The following is a 26,942-nucleotide window of genomic DNA, read 5'->3' as shown; positions in this document are numbered from 1 at the left end:
AAGAAGTTTCAATTGGCTTTTAAGATGTGATTCTTCAATCCACTGATCCTCGAAAGGGAACTTTGATTGGAGGGATTTTATAGGGGATTTTAGAGGCTTTGATTTTGTTAATCTCAGCAAGTGAGTTTTTTTTGTTCGACCCACGAGACCGGTGAATTTGAACTCCATTAAGCTGCAATAATCGTTAATTGCATCTTGGAAGTTTGCAATTTGAGATTGATTCTTGGGATGTCCACTGAATTTCTACTCTTCTACGAATTTGTTCACTGCAACTTCAATTTTGGAGATTTGATTTTCAGTTTTGGAGGTTTGATTTAGGGTTCATATTCCCCAAATTTAACGTTCCAAATTAACGGTAGGTACCAAAGTGCTACAAAGTTTTGAAAATAAGGAGGAATTTGCAATTAGAAAAATTGTAAGGGGGCATTTGGACAAATGGGTATTTGTCAAAAATCTAAAAAACTAAAAGGGTTTTAAAAGGGTAGGGCAATAGTGTCATTTTAATTATTTTTAGTTTAAAAAAAAGACTTGAAGCCTAAACCAACCTGTCTTCTGGCGTTCGTTTGAGCTGAAGACGGGAGTCGTGTTTTTTTTTGGTAGAAAAAAGACAATTTATTCATGCAAAAAATTATGAGTTTGTTTAAAATGACACTATTTTTCATGTTTTCTTTGATTACATCGTATGACTCTTTTTCTTAACATTGCACTAAATTACAGCACAATTTCTTGCATTATTGCATTAGGGTTCAACAAAAATGGATTTCCTACAGCGGTCCGCAAAACGATAGGAAAAACAAGGGTTGGCTAGTCATTTCATAGGTGGGTCCCATCTGGACCCCACCTATGAAATGACCAACCCCTTGTTTTTTAGCGTTGGACTCTCCAGCTCCTGTCATGATGGGAGGAGAGCCAAATCTGAACCCTTTAATCAATATCCGTAGGGAAAATTACACTGCCACCCCCTGAGGTTTGTACTAAATATAGAGCGACTTCCTATGTTTCTAAATTATACAGCCGCACCCCCTGAGTTCCCACTCTATTAGTTAAGTGTTACGGTGTTGGTTAAGTTTGCCCTCAAATGACTAATATACCCCCTTTCAGTGTGTGAGCTTACCATTTTACCCATAGGGCATCCCTAACTTCACAACCCCCCTCTCCATCAGAAATAGGGTTTAGGGTTCAAGGAAGAGAATCGTTACAGAGGAATTTCAAGCTCCAAAGCAGTAGCAACGTCTTGGGCAAAAATGAAAGGAATCGACGGAGCACTGCAAAGTGCAAATCAAGTGGTATTGTCAGCTTGCACCCTACTACGATCGAACTTCTGCTGGTTGCTAAGGATTGATTATTAAAAGGTCAGATTTAGCTCGCTAGCAAGCTAGAATCTCGAATGGTTCCAGCAAACCCAGCCCTTAAATTAATCAACTTCTTCCAATACTCTCAAATATCTATTTCCAAAGGCTTCTCCCTGCCTCCCACCCCACCCCTCTAGCAGCCTGGAGTCGATGAGAGGATTGTTGATTGGGAATCATAGGAAGGATCCAAGAAGAGAACCTGTGATATATATGAACCAATTTGCTCTCTTTGCCTGAAATGGTGAAACTTCTGTGGCGCCACTGTTGTGCGAAGAATTCTACCAGAGAGATATTCTCCAAGAACACAACTACTAAACTAACACAGAACTCAGCAAAATTGGGAAAACCAAAGTTGACACTGGGAAGTAAGGGAATTTCTTTATTGATTATTCGATCCTCTTACATGAGCGTCGGGGCCCCTAATTTATAATGGTTGGGGGATCTAAGACAGTCCTTCCACTTTGGTGGTTTCCTTTTTTGGGAGCATGGATTTAGGAAACTCCCACTCAAACTACCATCTTCCTTAGATCTCGGGATCTGGTGATTCTTGGAACGCGTGGGACCTCTACCTAGTGGTTACATAACTACCTTAATGGGCTTACCCCCATAACCATCGTAAGCGTGGTTCTTCTTAGGCATGCTTCTGAATTGATCTTGCTTGTGGTCCAAGATTCGCCACATGTAAGACTAAGATTGGGGTACAGAATATGGTGTATCATTTGCCCCCTACTCCCTTTATCCTTGATAAGGTATAGGGAGTATATTTATCCTCGGTATCCCGTGCGGGATTGTGTGGAGCTCGGGTCATATGTTGGTGATGTTGGTAACTTATGGATCAACTCTATTCGACATCATTTCTTCTTTAGGACATTTTTATCCTCCGTAGGCCTTTTATAATCGTGCCGCCACTAGCCGCAGTTTGCACGTGGGAGTGAAATATCTTTCGTTTTTCACGCTTTTTGAGAGGTGATTGATGGGATGTCATAAAGTTTGAATTTAAACTTCTTTGCTTTCCTAATGTTCTTTGATAAAGGCGGTCTTTTCCTCTTCCTGAGATCTAGACCGTTCGTGAGGAGTTGAATGGTTAGATTTTACGAGGGGTATGCTGATGTCCCCAAGGGTATAAAGTGTTCCGTCTTCCCTTTCTTTTCTTCCTTGATCGCTTTCGAGTTTCTTTGCTAAAGGCACTTCTTGAGGCTTTTGCAGTCGCTTCGTTCAGTGCTTTCTTTTTCTTCAACTGTACCTTTCTCATCCCAAGTAAGTTCTTTTTTCTTTTTCCTTCCTTGAACTGTGTTTTTTATTCATCTAGGGGAAATGGGGAAGTCCAAGAAAAGTTCATCTTTGAAATCTAATCCAGAGGTAGAGTCCCTGTTGGACGTGGGGGACAAGTTGTACCATGGAACAGCTCTGGAAGGATCTCGAGGGACTCCATCTCGGTCCTCCCTAGCGGAGGCTGCAAGTTCTAGGATTCCCATACTGGTTCCTAGAAGTTCTTCTGGGGCGTTTGCCAGTACTTCTAGTCTTTCCTCCAAGAAATTGCTGGGTAGAAGGGGATATCGGGTTTGCCAACCCCAACAAGATCCCACCATTGGGAAAGGGGTGGTTGATATTCCTTCCATCCTGACCGAGTATAACCTGTTAGAGACCCAAAATGTCTATGCTATCCCTGAATCTGTAATTCTCAGGGTCCCATCCCCTGGGGATAGGTTAACTCTACCGTAGCGTCATGAGGTGGGTCTAATTCTAGATGCCTTTGAAGCAGGGCTTCAATATCCTGTTCCTTCCTTCGTCGCTCGGCTCCTTAGACATTATAAGGTTGCCCCCAGTCAACTAGTTCCCAACTGTTGGAGATGTGTGGGGGCTTTTATTATTAGGTATACTCAGCTGGGCAGATGTCCTTCTCCTGCTTTGTTCATCGGATGTTTCACTTTGAACCAAAATAGTGGTCATCCGGGGTGGTATTACCTCCGTCAGAGGGATGTTCCAATTGTGGTTCCTCTCCCATCGGCCATTCATGGCTGGAAGTAGAGGTTCTTCTGGGCGGCTTGTGAAGGGCCCAAGTGCCCCACCGTATAGGGCTATCCTAACACCACGGTGGGGAATAGGATCCCACCCTTGGACTCTGAAGATCAGTTAACCTTGGAGAAGATGATGGCTCACAAGAGTCGTGTCAAAGCTGGGGCCATTGATACTCTGGATATGAATGAATTGGAGAGGGGTGAGCATCTCTGGAACTCCTCATTTCGTCTTCCATGTGGTTTCCCGTGCATGTCTGGCTTTTTCTCACCTTATTTATTTATTCATTTTCTATAGTGGAATTTCCCCTGGACTCTCTTGCTGCATTTATGGAGAGCGAAAACCTTCAAGTTGATGGGGATGTGGTTCTCCCTCCTCCAGATAAGAGTTGGAAGAGAAAGGCACTCCCAACCGAGCAAGATAAGGGCCATTCGAAGAAGGATTCCTCCAAGATCCCTCTTACACCTTCCCGAGGTGTCAAAATTGGAGATTCTTCAGATAAGGGGAAGACTTCCTCTTCTGGTCTGATCACGCGGCAGGAGGAGGAATCCTCTTTAGTTCTCAAGGATCCACCACCCTCAGATAAGACGAAGAAAAGCAAGGGGAAAGAAAAAGTAAGTGTGGACTTATTCGTTCCCAGGTGGTTGATCAGTAACGACCAGAGGGTGATCGATAGTGTCGCTGCTGCTGAGAACTTGGCTTTAAACTGCATTCCTCCAGCTGTCCAAGACTGGCTGTCCGAGATGGATGATGACACACTGGAGAAGTCAACTCTCGCGCTGGCCTACGAGGTGACATTCTGTTCTCATTTTGTATTTTAATTATGTTCCATTTTCTATCTATTGATTTTCTTTTTTGTAGTAGGCACTTACCTTCATCTTCGGGCTAGTGGAGCGTAAGAGAAAAATCGTTACGGTGTACGAGGAATTGGAGAAGGAAATGCTGGATTTGAAGAAGGCCGCTCGGGATAGTGATGAATGGATTTACCTGTTGAAGACTGAGGTTGCAGACCTTAAGGCAGGAAAAGAGACTGCTGCGAAAGCCTTGGCGGATGCTAAAGAGAAGCGGAAGCAAGCGGAGAAGGATGCTAAGTCTTCTTCTGCTTCTTATACAAAGGTCAAAGGAAAGCTGGCTGAGAAGGAGCAACTGATCCAAGATTAGAAGGCCGAGATTACTGCTTTGAAGGCCCAAATCGAGGAAGTGGGGGCCAAGGCAGTCGATGAATAGCTCAAGTCTGAGGCCTGCAGGATCAGTCATATGCCTACAACTTCTTTGGCCTTGTTAAAGACAACCTACTCTATCTGGCGACAAGTAAAAGAGAGGCAGCCAGATTTTAACTTTGAGGGTATATCCGAGGTGCAAAATATGCTTGTGCGGTTGAAGTCTGGTGCCTACAAGCCTACGTCCTCAGTTGGCCATTTGGACATTCCTTGTCCATCTTCTTCTTTAGTAATTCCTTCAATGGTTGGGACCACGGTTGATGGTCAAGGCTCTTCAATTGGCACAGGGGAGACTGTCGTTGCCGTGCCTGGGCAGGTTAGGGTTGAGGCCCTGAGCCAGACGATCCTAGTGCAAGCTACTGACTAGGGTGTTGGGCAGAGAGATGAGGATCCCCTACCAGCCCCTGTTAATGCCCCGGTTGACACCCAAGCCATCCCAGATGCTGAGAATGTTCCTGTAATTTGACTTTCCTGTCTCTTGTTATATGTCGTTGTTTCATTCTCTCCCCCCCCCCCTTTTTTTTTTTTAAACAAAGGAAGTGTAAGCCTGTGCCATTGAGATTTGTAATGAAGGATGACCATGATTCACTTATTTTCTGCGTTCTCATGCATCCGACCATAACTTTTTTTTCTTTTTATTAGGACAATCTTCCTTTGTGCAGTATTGCGCCAGTTGATGCTTCGAAGAGAGAGAAGGAACTCCAATCTAGGATAACAACATATACCAAGGCCAATGACGTGCTGAGGAAACACTGTTCTCGTTTGGAAGGTGAACTCAATTACCTCAAATCTCTCAAGCGTTGGGAGGAAGACCTACTGAGCAAGCTTAAGTTTGCCCGAGATATTGCTGACAACATCACTGATTATCTTTGGGCTGAGAAGTACGCCGCAACTAACCTTACCATTCAGCATGTGATTCAATCTCTGGTCTTCAAACGTTTCTGCGAAGATAAGGGCTTAGAGGGTGCTCAACGTTTATACAATAGGATAAACGAAGCTGCCCCCCACTTCAAATGGGGGAAGATTAAGTTAGGTTTTGACCCTCGTGTTCCTGTAAGGGAGGAGGAAGGTTGTGTTAGATCCAATTTCACTTTCGATTCCTTGCTTCCCCCCTCCTCAGAATGTTCTTAGGCCTTTGTCCCCCTAATCCTCCTCGTCCTTAGCTCAAATACTTATGAATGTTCATATTGTACCTCAGATGGCAACTGCTGCCCCCTTACTTTGAAATAAATTATGATTTCCCTTGATGATATTTCAATACTAATTCCAGTTGGTTTTTCTTGCCACGCTATTCAATTCAATAACTTTCTTTGCATTAGGGATGATTACCTTTCTGCATGACGTGTATATCCATTATGATGCAAATCTCCTCCCTAGGGATTTCTTGTAGATTCCCCACACAAACATTTATTACTCTTGTCTTGACCGACGCTTTGGTTAACTCGCCAATAATGGAACTGGTGCGAAAGTCGAATCGCTGCCTCCTTAATCATACCCTTCCCCTTTTTTGGAATAGCGCCGGACCAACGAGATTTGGGCACTTGGCCTTAGGCGTTACTTCCCTTTAATTTGGGTAGTTGGGCCTTGATATTCTCTTTTGAATGTGAACTGTCACTAGGTCCTTTAAATAGCGCTTATGCCCTTCGTTCCTTGTGCTCTTGTTCCTCCTGGATCTATGGGTTCCCTAGGCTTATCACCCTTCTACTTTCTTATGGAAATTCTAAGCTCTCTCTGGTGCTTTGGGTGCCGACGTCTTCATAGATACAGGGGCTGCAAGTTTTGAAAGGTGTACCTACTTCCAGTTGCTTCTTTCGGCTTCAATCTTCAATTGACATTAGCCCTCACAACTTCGATCCTCATTCGACACGCAGTGTCCTTTGGGTTTCCTGGCTTTAGGGTCTTCTCTGTATGTAGTGTGCCCTCGCCAACGCTTGGAGTGGGTACGTTACATCAGAGAAATTGAGAGTCTTGAGGGGGCTATTTCCTGTTGACCCTAACCTCTTAAGGATTCGAGGTGTGATGATTTGGCATTGGCAGTACGCTGGAGGACCTAAACCGGTGTCACCCTCGTGCTCTTTAGGCTCCTCGTTTCTTACAGATGTAGGGGAGTGGTAACAGGGCTATTTTGGTGCTTTATAGGAGCTTCCAAATGCCCTGATGGTGAATCCCATTTGGCAAAATAGTCCTCTCTTGATCTCTCAGGGTCACTTTGGAACAGGTGGAACTGCCTCATAAATGTCAGGGTTGATCTCCATCTATTCGATGTTGTTGTTATGGCTACACCTGTTTCATACCCCTCGGTCTCTGGTACCTGCATCACTCATTGTCCTGCTCGGGAGGATCAAGACAAGGTAGATCGGGCTTGTGGTTTAGGCGCATCTGTAGTTTGCCTCGTTTTCTCCTTCCTGAAGTTGAATATGGACCTGAGCATATTCGATCATAAATCGGCCCTTATAACTGCGTCAACTTTGAATGTTGTAATTATCCCATGTACTTGTACTAGAATTTTGACATATCAATAAAAGATCTTCATTATCTGAGCATTTTTCATTTGTATTCTTTCTGATGGGCTTTTGCCTCTTACGCTCTTCATCATTTTCTTTTTGCCGTTGTGCCCAGATGATCCTCTTGATTGGGAAAACGCCCTTATAGTGCAACTCACCCTTATGGTCAGATGACCAACATCTTGATTTTGGGGGAAACGCCCCTTCAGTGTAACTCACCATTATGGTCGGATGACCATCGTCTTGGTTTTGGGGAAATGCTCCTATGGTGCAACTCACCATTATGGTCGGATGACCATCATCTTGATTTTGGGAAAACGCCCCTATGGTGCAACTCACCATTATGGTCGGATGACCATCGTCTTGATTTTGGGAAAATGCCCCTATGGTGCAACTCACCATTATGGTCGGATGACCATCGTCTTGATTTTGGGGAAACGCCCCTATGGTGCAACTCACCATTATGCTAATTGCTGGCATATCATTAGTAACAGAGACAATCATGTAGGAAAAGAATAATTGCAAGGTCAAATCATTAATTGTTTGATCAACTGAGGATACCTTTATTGGTCGTAGCCTAACATTTCCACAAAACTTTACTTTAATCAAATAAAAATTGAAGTTAGACAACCTCACCTTATTGGTAGAATTTTTGCAAATTTTTTGCATTCCAAGACCGTGGTATGGGTACCCCCTCCAAAGTCTCCAAATGAAAGGCCCCTGGTGCCACTTGTTTGGAGATTCGGTATGGTCCTTCCTAGTTGGGTGCTAATTTTCCCATGGACCTTGGATTTGAAGCTTCTAACTTGCATAAGACCAATTCTCCTTGGTGAAATCTTCTGACTTTCAGCTTTGAATTATAGTGGTGCGCTGTTCGCTGCTGATGAGCCGCATTTTTTACTCGAGCTGTTTCTCTAATCTCTTCCAGTAGATCCAGGTTTACCCTTAATTCTTCATCATTAACTTCCGGGTTGTAGAATTGCACCCTCATGGACGTTTCTCCTATCTCCACAGGAATTACTGCTTCTATTCCACATGCCAACGTAAATGGCGTTTCACCAGTCGCCAGCCTTGTTGTTGTTCGATACACCCATAAAATATTAGGCAATTCTTCCACCCACAATCCCTTGGCGGTCTCCAATTTCTTCTTAATTCCATCTAGTAGAATTTTATTCATCACCTCCGCTAGTCCATTGGATTGGGGGTGGGCAGCTGAGGTCTTCCTTAGATAGATTTCGTACTAATCACTAAACTCTTTGAATTTTTGCTCAAACTATTTTCCATTGTCGATGATGAGAGTTCTTGGTATTCCATATCTGTAGATGACTGAGTGAAGGAAGAATTTCCATACCTTTGCTGTAGCAATCACTGCTAAAGCTTCTGCTTCTACCCATTTGGTGAATAATCCACAGCCACAACTACAAATTGCCTGCCCCCAGATGCCTTGGGGAAAGGTCCCAATATGTCTATGCCCCATTGCACAAAAGGCAACGGACTTGAAATTGATGTGAGTTTTGTTGCAGGTTGGCGCACGATAGGCGCAAACTTTTGACATTTCAGGCATTTGTGGACAAAACTCATTGCTTCTTTGCGGAGATAGGGCCAGAAATATCCTTGTCTGATGACTTTATGGGCAAGTGCCATGCCCCCCAAGTGTTGTCCACAAATGCCTGCGTGTATCTCTCGCAAAACATATTCTGCTTCAGTTGGTCTAAAAGACATTTCAAGTGAGGCATGGCGAAAGCCTTTTTATAGAGTACTCCTCCTATCATCGTGAATCGGGCTGCCCTCATTCTTACTTTCTTCGCTTCTTCCCTGTCTGTAGGAAATGTGCCCTCTTGAAGATAGTTTACTATAGGATCCATCCAACAGGGTTCCATCTCAATTGGCAATACCTCCTTTGTTTGCTCTATGCTTGGGGCGCCAAGCACATCTATATATACTGTTCTGCCCAAGTCTTGAAAATCTGAGGTGGCCAGCCTTGAAAGGGCATCTACCAAAGCATTTTATGCTCGGGGCACCTGGAGTATCTCGAAGTGGCTGAATTTGGTAATCAGGTCATGCACTTTGTTCAGGTTCTTTGCCATGCGCGGTTCCTTTGCATCATATTCTCCCTTGACCTGATTAACTATCAGCTGTGAGTCACTGTGAACGGTAATATTTCTTACCATCAGACTCTATGCCAGTTTCAATCCGGCAATCAGGGCTTCATACTCTGTGCCATTGTTGGTTGTCTGAAATTCAAACCTGAGCGCATACTATACTAAGAACCCCCCAGGGCTTGTTAGTATCAGTCCTACATTGCACCCATGTGCGTTGGATGAACCGTCCACAAACAGCGTCCATTCCTCTGTCAATTCCTCAGGCTCCTGGCTTGGGGGAACTTCTTCTTCGGGTAGAGTGCATTCTACAACGAAATCTGCTAGGGCTTGAGCTTTAATGACAATTCGGGGCTTGTACTGGATGTCAAATTCTCCCAACTCTACCGACCATGCTACTAATCTTCCCGAATGGTCGGGTTTGGCTAATATCTTCTTCAATGGTTGGTTGGTGACTACTTCAGTGGTGTAGGCTTAGAAGTATGGTCTCAACTTCCGGGCCGCCGTTACTAATACATAAGCATATTTCTCCACACTACTATACCTGGTTTCTGCATCTAGAAGCACTTTGCTGATGTAGTAAATCAGTTTCTGGGCTCATCCATCTCCTCGAACCAACACAGCGCTTACCGCTACCGTGGTAATGGCCAAGTATAGATGTAATGTGTCCCCAGGTTTAGGTTTGGTTAGAAGAGGTGGCTGCGCCAAGTACCTCTTCAATTCCGTGAATGCAGCCTGACATTCTTCCATCCATTCGAAGGTGAGCTTGGTTCCCTTAGCTTCCCTCCCCCGTACTCGATTCTTCAAAGCTTTGAAAAAGGGTAAGCAACGATCTCCCGCGGTTGAGATAAATCTTACCAATGCCACTATCCTCTCGGTGAGTTCTTGTAGTTCCTTAACTCTTCCAGGTGGGTGCATCTCCAGTATAGCTTTAATCTTCACATGATTTGCTTCTATTCCTCTTTTTGAGACCATAAAACCAAGGAATTTTCCTGAAGTAACGCCGAAGGTGCACTTGGCTGGGTTCAAGTTCATCTTGCTTTTTCTTAAGACTTGAAATGGCTCATCCAAATCTCCAATATGATCCTCCGCCTTTAGGCTCTTCACCAACATGTCATCCACATATACTTCCATATTTCGTCCTATTTGGTGCTTGAAAATGTAATTTCACCAATCGTTGGTAAGAAGCCCCGGCGTTCTTCAACCCGAAGGACATGCGGGTATAGCAATATGTATCTCTCCCGGCAATGAAGGATGTCTTCAAGATATTAGGTTCATACATCCTAATCTGGTTATAACCTGAGTAGGCATGAAACTCAACATCTCATGGCCCGCCGTAGCATCTATTAATAAATCAATGCAAGGCAAAGGGTAATAGTCCTTAGGGCGTGCTTTATTCAAATCAGTAAAATCAATACACATTCTCCACTTTCTATTGGGCTTTGGAACCATTACAACATTAGACAACCACTCTGGGTAGATGGCCTCCTCAATGAAACCGGCCTCCAACAGCTTGGTCACCTCCTCGATCACTTTTCCCTGCCGCTCAGGGGCAAAGGTTCTCTTCTTCTGAAATAACGGCTTGGTTGTTGGGTATACGCTGAGCCTATGCTCGGCCAGTTCGTGGTCTACCTCAGGCTTGTCGGTCGCGGACCATGCGAATACATTTGCATTTGCCCTCAAGAAATTTATGAGGGCAGTCTTCTCTCTCCACTCAACCTTGCACCTATCTGCATAGTATGCTTCGCATCTCTTTGGACGATGTCAATGGGGACTAAATCCTCCGCGGATCTACTTCTTTCTTGTTCGACGACATCTTGATTATCGTCCAGATTGATTAAATGCATTTGAGGCTCCTTTTCTTTGGCCCTTAAGTATCCCTCATAACTTCTTCGGGCAGTTATCTGACTTCCCCTGCACTCTCCTATCCCATGGTCAGTTGGGAATTTCATCATCAAATGTGGGGTGGAGACCACCGCCTGTAGTGCATTGAGCCCTAGCCGCCCTAATATTCCATTGTGCATGGAATTCACTATCACCACCAAGAAGCTCATCTTTACCGTAGCAAGCTTGGGCTCCGTCCCCATAGTTATGAGCAGCTCAATTGATCCTTCGACCTATCCTAGGGCTCCATTGAACCCGTACAAAGGGGATTCAACTCTTTTCAGCATTTCAGGCTTCATGAGCATTTTCTCGAATGCATTGTAGTACAGGATGTCAGTCGAACTCCCATTGTGTACAAGGATTCTTCCTACCATACAGTTGGCGATGATCATCTTGATCACTAGTGCATCATCATGAGGAGATTGGATGTCAGCCAGATCTTCATCAGAAAAGGTTATGCGCTAATCCATCCTCCTTCTTTTATCTGACATCTCGATTTGGAGCACATTCTGAGCATGATGCTTTCGGGAGTTAGAAGTTTCTCCTCCCATGCCCGGTCCTCCATATATGGTGGTTATCTCTCTCAAGGGTGCATTCTCTGCGTGGGGCTTACCTCGAGTTTGTTCTTCCTTATCGACCCTGGCAGGCAATCTTTATCTTCCCTCAGGTTCCTGAGCACTATAATCTTGTCTTCTGTCGCTTCCCTCTTTCTTGACAAACTGGCCCAAGCGTTCCCTTTGTATGAGGGCCTCTATCTCGTCCTTCAACTGTCTACATTCTTCAGTGTCATGTCTGTGGTCCTGGTGGAACCGACAGTATTTATTCTTATTGCGCTCATACGCAAGTTTCACCATCTTGGCAGGCCAGCATAGGGTCACTTGATCCTTTATCTCATTCAGAATATGAGCTCGGGTATGAGTGAGGGATGTATAGACTGGTTCTAACTCTAGATCAGTTACTTGAGGAACCTAGGCTTTTCTTTCATCCTTCTTTCTCCTATTGTCCTTGTTATCTCGATCGTGCTTTGAACCGGCTTCTCGGGTGGACTCGTCCTTCTTTTCTTGGGCTTTCTTCTCAGGTTTATCTTCCTTCTCGGCCGCAAGGACTTCGGCCAAATTGATATATTTCTCACAGCATGAGAATAGCTCATATATATCCCCTGGCTCATCCATAATCAAGGACTTTTTCAATTCGACATCACGAATGCCATTGCGCAATGCCTGGAATTTCACCACCTGGTCCAAGTTTCGTACTTCTAAGGCTTCTTTATTGAATCTTGTAAGAAAGCCCCTAATGGACTCATCGGGGCACTGCTTTATGGCTAGGAGATTCATGGCTGTCTTCTTGTGAACTCTGCTGCTCATGAAGTGGGCCAAGAAGACCCGCCCAAGGTCGGTAAAATTGGAAAGGGAGCGCGGGGGAAGTCGTGAGAACCACTGTCGTGCCGCTCCTTTTAGAGTGGAAGGGAAAGCTCTGCACATGATTGCGTCTGAGGCGCCTTGAAAGAACAGTAGGGAGTTGAAGGTTTCTAAGTGGTCCTTCGGATCCGTGGTGCCTCCATATTGTTGTATGGTAGGCATTTTGAACCCCTTTGGGAGAGGTTCAAACCGCACCTCATTTGTAAACGCTAGATCTATGGTGAAGTGAAAGTTATGACTAGGGGCTTGATTCTTCCCCCGTATAACTTCTTAAATCTGATCTTGGAGCTCCAAGATTTTCTCGTTCAGGGCCTGTTTAACTTTGGTCATCTGAGAATCTTGATTCTTGGCGTTCCGCTGCACTTCCTTATTTCTCCGTCGAGTGTTGTTAGCGTTGCTGTGGTTTTCACTATGCCCCAGAGATGGAGATCTTTCCCTGTCTTGTGGTGGAGGTGGGGGTATTGGGATCCCCTGCAAGAGGTCATGTTGCATCTCCATCATCTGCTCCATCTTATCTTCCCAGCGGGTCTGCATTGCATCGAATTGCTCCACCATCACGTAACGCTGTGGATCCATCAGAAATCTAGAATGAGACCCCTCCTGGCGTGGTAACTCATTATTGTCCGGAATAGGATCTATGACTCCCTAACGTGAGCCAACAGGATGAGGCAAGATTTCCTCCTGGATAGTAGCAGGGGGTGCCGGAGGAGCAATAGTCGCTGCCGCAGCGGCGACGACTCTGGTAGTCCTAGATTGATTTCTGGTGTTGGTAATGGTGGGATCTTCGTAGGTCTTTTTCTCCTGTTCCCACAGACGGCGCCAAACTGTTGTGTGAAGAAATCTGCCAGAGAGATATTCTCCAAGAACACAACTACTAAACTAACACAGAACTTAGCAAAATTGGGAAAACCGAAGTTGACACTGGGAAGTAAGGGAATTTCTTTATTGATTATTCGATCCTCTAATATGACCGTTGGGGCCCCTTATTTATAATGGTTGGGGGATCTAAGATAGTCCTTCCTCTTTGGTGGTTTCCTTTTTTGGAAGCATGGATTTAGGAAACTCTCACTCAAACTACCATCTTCCTTAGATCTCAGGATCTGGTGATTCTTGGAGAGCGTGGGACCTCTACTTGGTGGTTACATAACTGCTTTAGTGGGCTCAACCCCGTAACCGTCGTTAGCATGGTTCTTCTTAGGCACGGTTCTGAATTGATCTTGCTTGTGGTCCAAGATTCGCCACGTGTAAGACTAAGATTGGGGTACAGAATATGGTGTATCAGCTACCAACTTCCTTTCCTTTCTATCTTTTAAAAACTTGGAAGGGCTAGATGCCAGAAAATTGAAAAAAAAAATAGAGACAAGGAATCATCATGATGATTGTGGTGATTGTGGAGGTGGAGATGCAAAGGCAGTTAAATGCTTGGACTCAGCTTTCGAACATCTCTCGATGTCTTGGGCTATCCTTCTGACATCCATTGAAGCACCCATTAATCCACGTTTTGTGAACCCCAGGGTCTATAAGCCACACTCCCCTTTCCATCCGTTAGGGTATGGCTTTTTAGGGTACCCATCTTCCTCTGAAAACAAATCTTTATCCTGTTCACCAAAATATTTAATTTAGATTTCAATTGAACCTAAACCCATCAAATTTAATCACCAGGTGGGTTGGTGGTACCTTTAATCATGTAGGAACGTTGCTTTTGTAACCAGTAGAAACGATAATGGCCTCGAAATCTTCAATCTCCCCATCAACAAACTCCGTTGTGTGACATGTTAATCGCTTTATGGATCTGCAAACCTTGATTTCGCCGGATTTGATCTTCGAGAGAGTGCCAACGTCCAACACTGGTGTAGACACTGAATTTTGTCACCCCCTGGCGATGATGACAACAGGACACGGACAGACATCGATATCTCTCTTAAGAAGGACTCTTATCCCTACATCTAAACCAAATCACCCTAACATCCCTAAAATGACTTATAAGACCCTTTTACCAAATGCTGAAGAGTCAGAAGGGAGCCAAAAACCAAAAAAATAAGGAAAAATGGCACTGCGCCCCCATGACGCCGTGGACTCCTTCCCACGGCGTCATGGGCTCCTCCCACGGCGTCGTGGGCTCCTCCCACGGCACCGTAGGCTCCTTTGCACGGCATCGTGGGGATGTGTACCGGATTTCCATGGCGCCACGAGGGGGTGTGACATCAGCTTCCTGACATCACCCATGGCACCGTGGAAAAGTCTCCCACGGCGCAGTGGACATCTCCACGGCGCTGTGGAGGACTTATCTGACTAGGAGAGAGAGGGGACCCCTCCCTATAAATAGGAGGGTCCCCCTACCCCAAAGAACAAGCTTTTCTCGGGTAGGGAGACCCTCCAGGGCTTGTTTTGCCCCCTTTTCACCCTCTTTTCCCCTGTCTTTTCCTCATGAGTATGTGAGTGAGTGGAGTTCTTCGACCTGGGTAGATCCTTCGGTTACCTATCCAAGCATAGAGTGATTCTGCTCTTGGGTATTGTTATCCCGTCAGTGTACGGATAACGAAAAACCCCCTTCACAGCCGTTATTCTGTCTGTATACAGATAACAAGAATCCCTTAGATAGCCGTTACTCTGCCCGAAGTTTGAGTAGTGAAACCCATCTCATATAGTCCTTACTCTGTCCGACAAGGGAGAGAGAAGCTGATCGTCCGTCTCCACCTGAGCTGTGGGACATCACATATTTCACACTCGGTGCGCTTTCGTTTATTTCGTGTATTTCTTGACAGGTATCTGTATCTTTCCTTCTTATCATTTTTGGCATAATGTAGACAATTAAAGTAACTCATTTTAGTGTACATAGTAAATGATTTTTCTTTCTTTGTCATGATTAGTGCATCATAACTTAGCCTTACATGTTAGTATAGGATATATTATTAAGGAAGAATATTTGAAAACTAGCATCTAGTAGAAAGACCGATTTATCTGGGCGAGGTGGGTGCCTAACACCTTCCCACCCTCATAACCTGACTACTTACCCTGAATCTCTGACCAGACCATATGGAATCACGTAGCCCTTTTTGCTTACCCCGGATGGGGCTACACCCATTGGGTCCTAGGCCCTAATCCTAGGTCGCAACTCCATTCCTTTATAAAGCATGATCCCAATCCCCATGATGATATATCAGAACGATACGCCGTTATTCATCGAAGCCAATCTTTGTCGCCATAGAGGCTGAGGAACCCTCGTCCCGAGGACCACGGTACTTACAACTGGTGTTTTACCTGTCATGCTCTTAAGCTCCAGTGGGCCTATAGATGGGCGGTAGAGAGCGAATCGTGAAGTATCGCCGAGCAAGAAGCGAGAGACAAGTAGCAAGAATCGATCGACGAAGCATACTTGGAACCACTTGATCAACCACATTGATAGCCCAAAAGTTGATTTCTCCCATTTTCCACCACAAACGGTGAAATTGAAGCTTCCACCAGTAATCTCAATCAGAAGAAATGCAAAAACCCTAGAAAATAAAGGGAAAATCGAAGGAGCCATGAAGAATCTCTTCCTCTGCAATGATTCTCTTCCTAACCCTAAACTCCCTTTTTGATTGGGAAAGGGGATGTGAAGTTAGGGATGCCCTATGGGCAAAATAGTAAGCTCACACCCTGCAAATGGTATATTAATCATTTGAGGGCAAACTTAACCAATACCATAACACCTAACTAACGGAGTGGGAACTCAGGGGATGTGGCTGTATATTTTAGAAACATAGGGGGTTGCTCTATATTTAGTACAAACCTCAGGGGGTGGCAATGTAATTTTCCCATATCCGTACATGTTTATTATGGATAAATGTTATTAAGAATGATTCCAGAGATGTTTAACTTTTTAAGTTTTGACAACAATATTTTGTTCTAATTTTACATATATGGTTGATGTTATTTTTTAGGTAAACTATGTTTTGAGCACTTTCATCGAGATAAGTTCCTATCTCCCTTCTATATTTGATTTTCTTATTTTATTTTATCATTATCTAATACATGTATTAATACATGTATTTTAGGTAAACTATGTTTTGAGCACTTTCATCGAGATAAATCCCTAAGGGTCTTTTTGGTATCATTTTTCATTTTCATTTTCTAACAATTCTTCATTTTTACTGTGTTTGATATCATTTTTAAAACTCGTTTTTATTTAAAATAAATGAAAACACCCCCAAAATGATATTATGGATTATGGCCCAAAACATTTTTTCGCTTAGGTAGTCAAGTTTAATGAGCACGTGCTCATAAGTCCCAAACACGAGGGGTAAAATAGACATTTTCTTTAATTTCTAGAAAGTCAATCCCCCTCCTCCTTTTCTTCTTCTTCTTCTTGCAACGAGCCTCACCGATCTACTATGCAACTTGCGATCTACTCGACGGAGTAGTTGTTTTTGGGTTCGCCACGATTTGAGCAGTTGGCTCTAAGAGACAATAAAGGAATCACGGAGGAAGGAAGAGTCGTCTTCTTCCTTGCGTCAATAACCTATAGCAGAAAAACCAGATTATTGCAAGAGAGAAATCTCTCTCAGTACTGACCCAATCGACCTAAAATTTGGGATTAGATAGCTATTGTAATGCTCTATCAAATCTGGCCAATAATCACTTGATTTAACAAGTGAATGAATTTAATAAGAAATAGAGGCAGGGGAAGTACTTTAGTCAGACATGGTTGCATGTCTAGTTCTAGTAATAGAAGAAGAACCTGGAGTTAAGGAAGGAGGTTTTGGCTCGCCCAAAGAAGGGTAACATGTGCCCAAAATCTCAAGCCAAACCGCCGAAGAATGCCAAGTCAAAGGTTCATTTAGTTCTGTTGTATGTTATTGCAAACAACAAAACAGAGGAAAATGACTATTAGTATGCAAGATAGAGGAACAGACAATCAAAAGGATGAGAGGGTCTTGCTGGAAGTGGGAGAAGAAGAGATGAGAAAGAGAGGGAGAGAGAAAATATCAGAACGGAATGGGTTAATCCATCAAGGTTGCACCATGTTTACCCATTCTCCTCTGTTTTTGGTTCTTATTTGCAGTCCTTCCAGTTGGGTTTGGTTGATTTATGGCTCTGCATTAAATTAAGTCATACCATGAAGTTATGGGAGAAAATCTTTGAAGCACAGCTAAGAAAAGAAACTGATATATCGGAGAACCAATTTGGTTTTAGGCCAAGGAGATCCACAACTGAAGCTATTTACTTTCTAAGGAGGCTTATGGGAATTTTTAGAGCTTACAAAAGGAACCTCTATATGGTTTTTATCGACCTAGAAAAAGCCTATGATAGAGTTCCTAGAGAGCTCATTTGGCAGGTATTAGGGAAGAGAAGGAGCTCAAATAACTATGTGGATATAATTAAGGACATGTATGAGGGTGTGGTGACAAGTGTCAGAACTGCAGAGGGCCAAAGTAGTGAATTCCCAATTACAATTGGATTACACCAAGGATCAGCTAAGCCCTTATTTGTTTGCACTCATCATGGATGATTTAACCAAGCATATCCAAGATGAGGTCCCTTGGTGTATGCTTTTCGCTGATGATATTATTTTGATAGACGAGACAGTGGAGGGGATTAACGCAAAGCTAGAGTTATGGAGATCTTGCTTGGAATCAAGAGATTTTAAGTTAAGCAGAACAAAGACAAAATATATGATGTGTAACTTCAGTCAAACCAGGAGAGGTGATGATGTGGTGAAGCTTGAGGAGCAAGAGATACTACCAAGTAAATACTTTAGATGCCTGGGGTCAACCATTAACAATGAGGGTGATATAGAGGATGATGTTTCACATAGAATTAAAATAGGATGGATGAAGTGGAGAGGTGCATCGGGAGTTTTATGTGACAAACGCAAGCTTAGTAAGCCTAAGGGGAAATTCTATAGGATAGTAATAATACTAGCGATGATATATGGGGCGGAATGTTGGACCGTTAAGAAGAGTAATATAGATAAGATGAGTGTAGCAGAGATGAGGAAGTTGACGAGGATGTGCGGCAAGACCAGGAGAGATAAAGTAAGGAATGATGGTATTAGAACCGAATTGAGATTTGCACCAATCCAGGACAAGTTCCATGAGAGCTGCTTGAGGTGGTATGGTCATGTCCAACGGAGACCCACAGATGGACCAGTAAGGAGGAGTGACCATATTCAGTTTGAAGGAGCTAAAAGAGATAGGGGCAGGCCTAAAATGACTATTGGAGAAGTGGTAAGAAAGGATATGCATGTGGTAGGGCTCGACCCTAGTATGACCGCGGATAGAGTTGTTTGGAGGACAAGGACCCATGTAGCCGACACCTTATAGGGGGATGTTCCTAGGATGCCGCTTTGACTACTGCTTAGACTTTTTGCTTTAGTAACTTTATTTTATCGTTTTACTTCCTTTTACTCTTAACTTTTTTTACTTTTTACTCCCTTCTACTTCTCCTATTTCTATTACTGTCGTAGCCTCTTCAGATCCATATAGCCGACCCCATTTAGTTGGGATAAGGTTATGGTTGTTGTTGTTGTTATTGTATTTTGGATTTAGAAAAAAGACCTGCCAAGGTGGAATAGAAGCATCATCTATACAACTTGGAACAATGAGGGTGTGCCACATAAAAGGGTCTTCCTAGGCAAGGTTGAAGAACTCGTCTCGAGTACAGGTTTTGACCTGGCCAAAAAGCAAGTTGGGCAGAGATCTCGGCGAGTTGGGGTAAATTTATTTTTTCAATTCGATGGCTAGTTTCGGTGGATTTTAGACTTATTTTGGGGCTGAAATTTGATACTCAGCCTATTTCAAGCCATTTAAATACAATAGAACACTCAAATTTTGCAAAAACAAAGTCTAAATAGGAGTTTCACTTCCGACCTTAGGTTGGTAGGTGACGACATACTAATAAGCCCTATTCTACACATAATTTAGTAATTGCATGTAATCAAATCATAAAATTAATATAAAACAACTTAAATAAACATTACAAATGTAAAAATGTACAATACATCAATCTGTTTAATATACTACATCCATCATCCCAAGCCATATGACCACATCAAGTATTCGTTCCACATAGTCTTCCCATGTCATAGTATTGTTGTAGTGCTGCACATAGGTTGCCACATAACTCATATAAGTGTTGTTATCAACATATTCCAAGTTCCGTATCTTAGGGTATAGAAGAGTCGGTTGTGATGAGGGCTATAAGGAGAGAGATTCACTGCTATTGTCATATTGAGGCTGTTGAAATATCATCGACATGTATGGGTGTGGCTGGGTTGGGATTGGAAATATGTCCACAAAACCTGACCCAATGCTTTGATTGTCAAACTCATGTGCTAACTGCCCTAACTGATCATAACCACTATATTCAGAATTGGTGCTCTTCTAGCCATAATAATAGTCATGCTGAGGCTGAGATGTATGCCATGACTAACGCTCACTAGTAGTATCTATACTCATGCTTTTGAAATGTTCAAACATTATCCTCATACTCATGTCATCATCCTGAGCCTGTGACTGTTTGCGATGCGGGCGTCTTTGGTACGTAGTGGGGACACCATGATCCTGGCCCTGTGTGGCATGTGTAAACTAATACTCACCTATGTAACGTACAAGCCCCGCCTCTGTCCCCAACTCATACTAGTACTGCTCGCGCATCCCCTCATGATGATCATCATAATAACCACCACTCGACATGCCACTACCACCACCACCATCATCATCATCATCATCAACAGTTTCTGTTGTAGCCTTAAAAGGTTTCGACGACTCTGAATGCACACGCCCCTCTTCCGACATATATTCATCAACATTTGTATTGGTTGTGGTCGCAATGGTGGGGTCGGGCCTACCCCCAACCTGATCCATTTCTAGTGCACCATGATCCCTCACCCACTAGAATACGAGATCCTCATCATCATCAGAGTGCTCTTGAAAATTGGTTACTAGCTTGATTGGTTCTCTATTATTGGTGTATGTTCCTTCACGTATGTGCTTCATCCTTAGTCTCATATTGTAATGCACATACACCAGCTGCTCCAATCATTGGCGACCCAATATGTTCCTCCTCTTCTGTAAAAATGTACAAATGTAAAAATGTACAATACATCAATCTGTTTAATATATTACATCCATCATCCCAAGCCATATGACCACATCAAGTATTCATTCCACATAGTCTTCCCATGTTATAGTATTGTTGTAGTGCTGCACATAGGTTGCCACATAACTCATATAAGTGTTGTTATCAACATATTCCAAGTTTCATATCTTAGGGTATAGAAGAGTTGGTTGTGATGAGGGCCATGAGGCGAGAGATTCACTGCTACTGTCATACTGAGGCAGTTGAAATGTCATCGACATGTATGGGTGTGGCTGGGTTGGGATTGGAAATATGTCCACAAAACCTAACCCAATGCTTTGATTGTCAAACTCATGTGCTGACTGCCCTAACTGATCATAACCACTATATTCAGAATCGGTGCTCTTCTAGCCATAATCATAGTCATGCTGAGGCTGAGATGTATGCCATGACTAACGCTCACTAGTAGTAGCTATACTCATGCTTTCGAAATGTTCAAACATTATCCTCATACTCATGTCATCATCCTGAGCCTGTGACTGTTTGTGATGCGGGCGTCTTTGGTATGTAGTGGGGACACCATGATCCTGGCCCTGTGTGGCATGCGTAAACCTATGTAACGCACAAGCCCCACCTTCGTCCCCAACTCATACTAGTACTGCTCGCGCATCCCCTCATGATGATCATCATAATAACCACCACTCAACATGCCACTACCACCACCACCACCATCATCATCATCATCAACAGTTTCTGTTGTAGCCTTAAAAGGTCTCGACGACTCTGAATGCACACGCCCCTCTTCCGACATATATTCGTCAACATCTGTACTGGTTATGGTCTCAATGGTGGGGTCGGGCCTACCCCCAACCTAATCCATTTCTAGTGCACCATGATCCCTCACCCACTAGAATACGAGATCCTCATCATCATCAGAGTGCTCTTGGAAAATGTTTACTAGCTCGATTGGTTCTCTATTATTGGTGTCTGTTCCTTCACGTATGTGCTTCATCCTTAGTCTCATATTGTAATGCACATACACCAGCTGCTCCAATCATTGGCGACCCAATATGTTCCTCCTCTTCTTTTGGATCAATGAGAATGTACTCCAGTTGCGCTTGCATCCGGAGGATGAAAAAAATCTATGCGAGCATTCTCATTGCTATTTTCCTTAGGTTGGGTGAAATTACACCATAAAGCACCCACTAGTCGGTTGCAGTACAAATATAGAATATTATAAATATGTATATCTTAATGGGATAAAATTATAATTCATAAATGTAATACCACCTACTAGGGTCTGACTTTAGTCTACCCTCCACTGCAGCTTTTTGACTGAAACTTGTTGTGGCTTCTCTGAAGTATTGGATATGTTTTCATTTCAAAATTCAAACATGTCTTGCATTTGTATTTACTACTTATTAATTAGTACACAGTATAATAAATTAAGGAATTACATTCCTTTACTTACTACCAAGTCCCATTATCACGCCCCTATCCCGATGTAATAAATATTGCCACATAGGGGTATGACTGGGACAATTACACATCATCCCAACACCTACCAAGATCATAGATACAGTGTCCCGAGCCACAGTCCACCCTGTCATCACATCTTGATAACAGAAAGGAACGTACAAGAAGGAATAAACCGTTCCAGATATAGAGTTAGCAGAAGTGAAATTAAATTAAATCATGTGAAATTATAGAGCATCGGTTCTCTAATGATAACACATATTACAATTCTAACATAAGTAACCATTCATTACTCTCCCTATACATAGACATACAGTTTATACATACATGTGGGGATGAAGCAAAAAATAATAAAATTACAATTAATTGCCCTAAGGGCACCAATCTTGGGTGTACATCTACATCCAAGTCACTACCTCTGGCCCCACTTGATTCGCATCCAACGGTGCTCATCTAAGTAGTACCTCCTGCATAATTTGCTGAAAAGGGGTTGCGCAACGGGGTTAGCTACACTAGCTAGTGAGGGAGCAAAGGGGAATGCACATACACCATACAATCAATATCAATCAGAATAATGCATGCCAATGTTAGATTCATTTTTCACCTAACGCACAATTCTATCGGTCAAGTATATGCTACTATGATAACTAGGAAAACACTGAGGATCATTTATGCTATAGCCCAGTGAGACCTCAATTATCACGAAAGGACCTGCACCAATAGAAGCCATCATGACCACCCAGTGGCAAACCCCGATAGCCATCACTACCCCTGCACTGACCTCTCCCACCTCCACAGACCGTAGGTGCTCAGACTATCCAACACATAAACCCCTATTGGCAAGGGTCGTAGCATAAGGGAACAAGCATCCTAGCCGTAGATATACTATATGCAGGGTCTTATCATCCTGAGAGGTATTCCGGGTGCATCAACATCCCATTCCATCTAATACCCGAGTTCCAGCATGGCACGACACATACAGATTAGGATGACATATAACAGTTTTCATAATTAAATAAATTGGGGTTTCGGTACCGACACACCCGACACCGTAGCCCGATACAATGGTGAGCATGCTATCACATTCATAACAAATCACATTTGAGATATCAATGCAAATGCGCACAATGCTAATAAATATACAATAGCATGCTTAATATTGATAATTATATAATAATAAAACCCAACAAATTCACCTAGAACCCACTCACCTAACACGGACGCCTCTGTGTGTGGTTGACATGAATCTCACCTGGGCTCCCCGCCAACCATAGAGTTGGGTAGCCTAGGAATACAAAAACAATCATTAAAGCATGTATAGAAGGGTCCCACACTGGGCTCATAAGGTTAAAACTAAGTTTCAACCAAGACAGCACAAGCGGACTCATGGGCGGTCTTAGCAAAGGTGAATCCGCCCCTGACTCTGTTCTGGCCAAAAGTTGAAAACAGAGCGATCGGACCCACGAGCGGAACTTCTTGGTTGAATCCGTTCGTTGATCCATTCGACACCTGAGGCAATCATAAAAGGGAGCGGATGATCGGGCAAATGTGCTTCTTGGGTCCGCCCCTGCATCCGTTCGATACCTGAGACAGACCCAAGAGCAACAGGCTTTGGGCAGAGACAAATAGAGTGAATCCGTGCCTTCGTCCGCTCAGGCCAACACACAGGGTTTATACTGGGTGGATTGATGGGCGGTCTCACGATAGATGGATCTGGTCGTTCGTCTGTCGGCAGTCTCTTTCGAGATTGCAGAGGGCTTTAGCTCTAGCTTGAAGCTTAGAGCTCCATAGTACCTCAGGAACAAGGGAAAGGTGTCTAAGCCTTCCTAGGGTCACTAGGTCCTAGGCTCACCTCAAGGATCTAAGATCCTACAAGGTCTGGGTCTCACATTGGTCCATGGGTTGGGATTCAAGGTTCAAACCAGGGTTCATTGGCCATGGCTGCAATTATAGCACTTAGAGGCCTAGGTCAGCATTTATTAGAGCTCCCAACTAGGGTTGAGCTTCACCTTGAGTCTCAAATGGAGCCCTAGGCGAGCCCTAGCTCAAGAGACCATCAAAATCAAAGAGGAATGAGGGAGAGCTAGGTTGAGGGAGCTTACCTTGGTGAGCTTCCTTTTTCCAGCCACTCTCTCCATCTCTTCTCCTCAACTTTCTCTTCTCCCTTGGATCCAGCCAACTGGGGAGGAGGTGTGGAGCTACCAGCCATCTTTGCATGGCTTCCGCATTCTTCCCTTCCCCTCCTATTCCTCTTCTACTTCTCCTTCTTCTTCCTTCCTCTTCCTCCTTCTCTTTTCTCTTGTCTCTTCTCCTCCGCGGTTTATGGGGGAGGGGGAGAGATAAGTGAATGAGAGGGGTTTAGGTATTCTTTAAGGGGTTAGATGGGCTTTAGGGTGTGTTTGGTTTAGGTACCCCCAATCACTTAGTGGCCCTAGGTCTTTAAATGGGTTTTGGTCTAGGTCTTAGGGCTTGTTTGGCCTTAGGTATAACCATTAGATCCATTAGGTCATGTTTGGGGTGCACCCTAAGTCCATAGGACTCAATTGTCCACTAGGGTCTATTTGGCCTAGGCTAGGGTGTATAAACCTTTTATTCACCTAGTTAAACCTTGTGGGCCCTACTTCAGGGCCCACTCAACCAAGCAATGGTGAGGTTAGGGGTCCATATGGTCCAAAGGTTTAATTAGGATATCTGGGACACGGGTATGTGGGTCCCACAGAAAAATAATCCAAAAAGGCTAATGACAGCATGAGCGGATCCTCGAGTGGATTCAACAAGAGTGAGTCCGTTCGTAACTCTGGTGCTGCTGTCATGACCCAAACTTCAAGGAAAGTTGTGGGGCTTTGGCCCACACTTCCAAGTCTTAAAGGGGAATCTTTCTAAGGTATTTTCAGTTCAAAGTCATTAGTGTTGACCATAGCCATAGGGCATTACCCATTGGGTAAGGTCTGGATTACCCCTGTATATAAGGGTATATTTGGGGTGCGGGTGTAACACCCATACTCTCACCTCTTCATTTGCCTCAGCCTATGTCGATGCATTGGGCTCCAACTTCTCAATAGCATTTGAACCGCCTCTAGCAATTCTGTATTTAGCCCAAGATTATATAAGTACTGATATTTTGGAATTAGATAGTATGCTGGTAAAGTGGAAACCACAAATATAACTTATTAGTGACTTAATGTTCTTGAGTTTTGAATATGTAAATGTAAAAACTCATGTAAAATGTGAAGTATGTTGAAGTGTTGAACTCACTAGCTTTATGCAATGGATGACTCATGTGCTTCTTCCATCGATCATCAATTATATTAGTGTATGCCCTTGCACTCCGGGGTATCACAACTCTGACCATTTCCTCCATCTTCTAAAGGGCAGCATAAATGTTAGTCAAGGTAGGCTTTTTCTTTGTATCAACCATCCTTAGTACTGCCACTACTGACTGTAATATAGCAACAACTTTATTCAAGTCACACCAGAATAAGTCACTTGTAATGATCTCTTGTTGCCCTCCCTTCTTCTGAACTAGACCCCTGCCAACCAAACCACTGTTCACTTGCAAACATAGACTTTAAACCCACCACCTCCATCTGCAAGCTCTTCAATGCAATGTAATGGGTGGCAAATCAAGTTACACCAGGCCTCACTAAATCACCATTGCATTTTTTCCTCAGCATGGCTAATGCATAACCATGGTTATATACAATTGTGGTTACTTGTCTTGCCCTCCTGACCACACTTGCCACCAAAGTTTTCTTCCCCATATCCTTCAACATTAAATCAATGGCTACACATGGAGTCCAAAAGAGGTGGATCCTCTTTCTCTTCTTATTCATCAACTTCTGCCTAGCCTTTTAAAGTTAGAACCGTTATTCGTCACAATTTGGATAACGTTCTTTGGTCCTACATCCTTAACCATTTTCTTCAGTTCCCTATGCAAATATGGTGCATCATTTATTTCCTACGATGCATCCAAAGACTTCAAGAATATTGTATTTCTATTATAACTCACCATGAAATTGATAATGGACTGTCTAGTAGGTACAGTCCAACTATCAACCATAATAGTAACCCCATACGTCTCCTACCTTGGCTTCAGAATCTCAATGTACTCTTACAGCTCCTTCTCCTTAGGCAAATATACATTCATTAGCTCATATGGTGTGGACCCCTTCCATCCTACGCCAGCCCTCCCTGTAGCTTCAAGGAATGCATGATAGTTTGTTCCCTGTGCTACATTAGGGGGAATGCTATTATAGAACATGAACTTGCTGAAGGTATCTCGTGCTTCATCTTGTTTACTATAATACATTGCAGGATGGTTGGTTGGTAGGCATCTTGTTACCTGAATATAAATGGATCCTGCTAAAGAATGGGATTTGGGGAATGTACTCGTGGTTGGACTGGGGTTCATGGGATCTGGGGATTCTGTCCTGTGCTTCTCTTCCTCTCATCTTGTTGCATTGCCTTTGGTGCAGCTGAGCCAGATTTACTAGCTCCTCTTGCCTGTTATGCTGTCATACTCTCAAAATGCAAACTTTGTCTACTAGCTGCCAAAGTCTGTTGGTAGATTCTCCACCCAGCCTCTGATTGGAACTCATCAGGAGGAGGTCTATATCCAGTATCATCTCCAATGACCTCTACACCAGGCCTCTCTAGCAGTGCCTCATCAAACTCTCTTTGTTGCCTTTCCCTCTCAGCTTTCCTTTCTCTTCCTCCTCTTAAGTGCTTTGTTATGGCCTGTTGCACCTCATAAGGAATATTGGTGCATTTGAGAACATCTTTATAGCCACCAGCCGAATGCTGCTGTATCTAGTGACCGCTTTAGAATTTAGCATCTTCCCACAATATTGACACTTGGACTTCTTTTTATTCTCCGACATCGGGGGTTCCATGTTCTCATGCTGATGAGCAC

The 26,942-nt window shown here is 43.6% G+C and overlaps 1 protein-coding gene and 1 pseudogene across 1 annotated transcript; both read right to left on the bottom strand.

The window, feature by feature from the left end:
- Positions 1 to 12,043: 12,043 nt before the first annotated feature.
- On the bottom strand, positions 12,044 to 12,556 carry LOC122651944. Its single transcript, XM_043845535.1, has one exon. The coding sequence runs from the start codon at positions 12,554 to 12,556 to the stop codon at positions 12,044 to 12,046; it is 513 nt and encodes a 170-aa protein (XP_043701470.1).
- Positions 12,557 to 13,856: 1,300 nt separating this feature from the next.
- Positions 13,857 to 16,019, bottom strand: LOC122651940 (annotated as a pseudogene).
- Positions 16,020 to 26,942: the final 10,923 nt, after the last annotated feature.

Source organism: Telopea speciosissima, chromosome 1 (genome assembly GCF_018873765.1).
Source record: "Telopea speciosissima isolate NSW1024214 ecotype Mountain lineage chromosome 1, Tspe_v1, whole genome shotgun sequence".
NCBI classification, from domain to species: domain Eukaryota; kingdom Viridiplantae; phylum Streptophyta; class Magnoliopsida; order Proteales; family Proteaceae; genus Telopea; species Telopea speciosissima.
Note: the sequence above shows the minus strand (reverse complement) of the source record. Positions and strands in the feature narration are given on the sequence as shown.

Excerpts from the sequence above, each read along its gene's own strand:
- LOC122651944 (XM_043845535.1), bottom strand. The coding sequence starts at position 12,556 with ATGTGCAGAGCTTTCCCTTCCACTCTAAAAGGAGCGGCACGACAGTGG.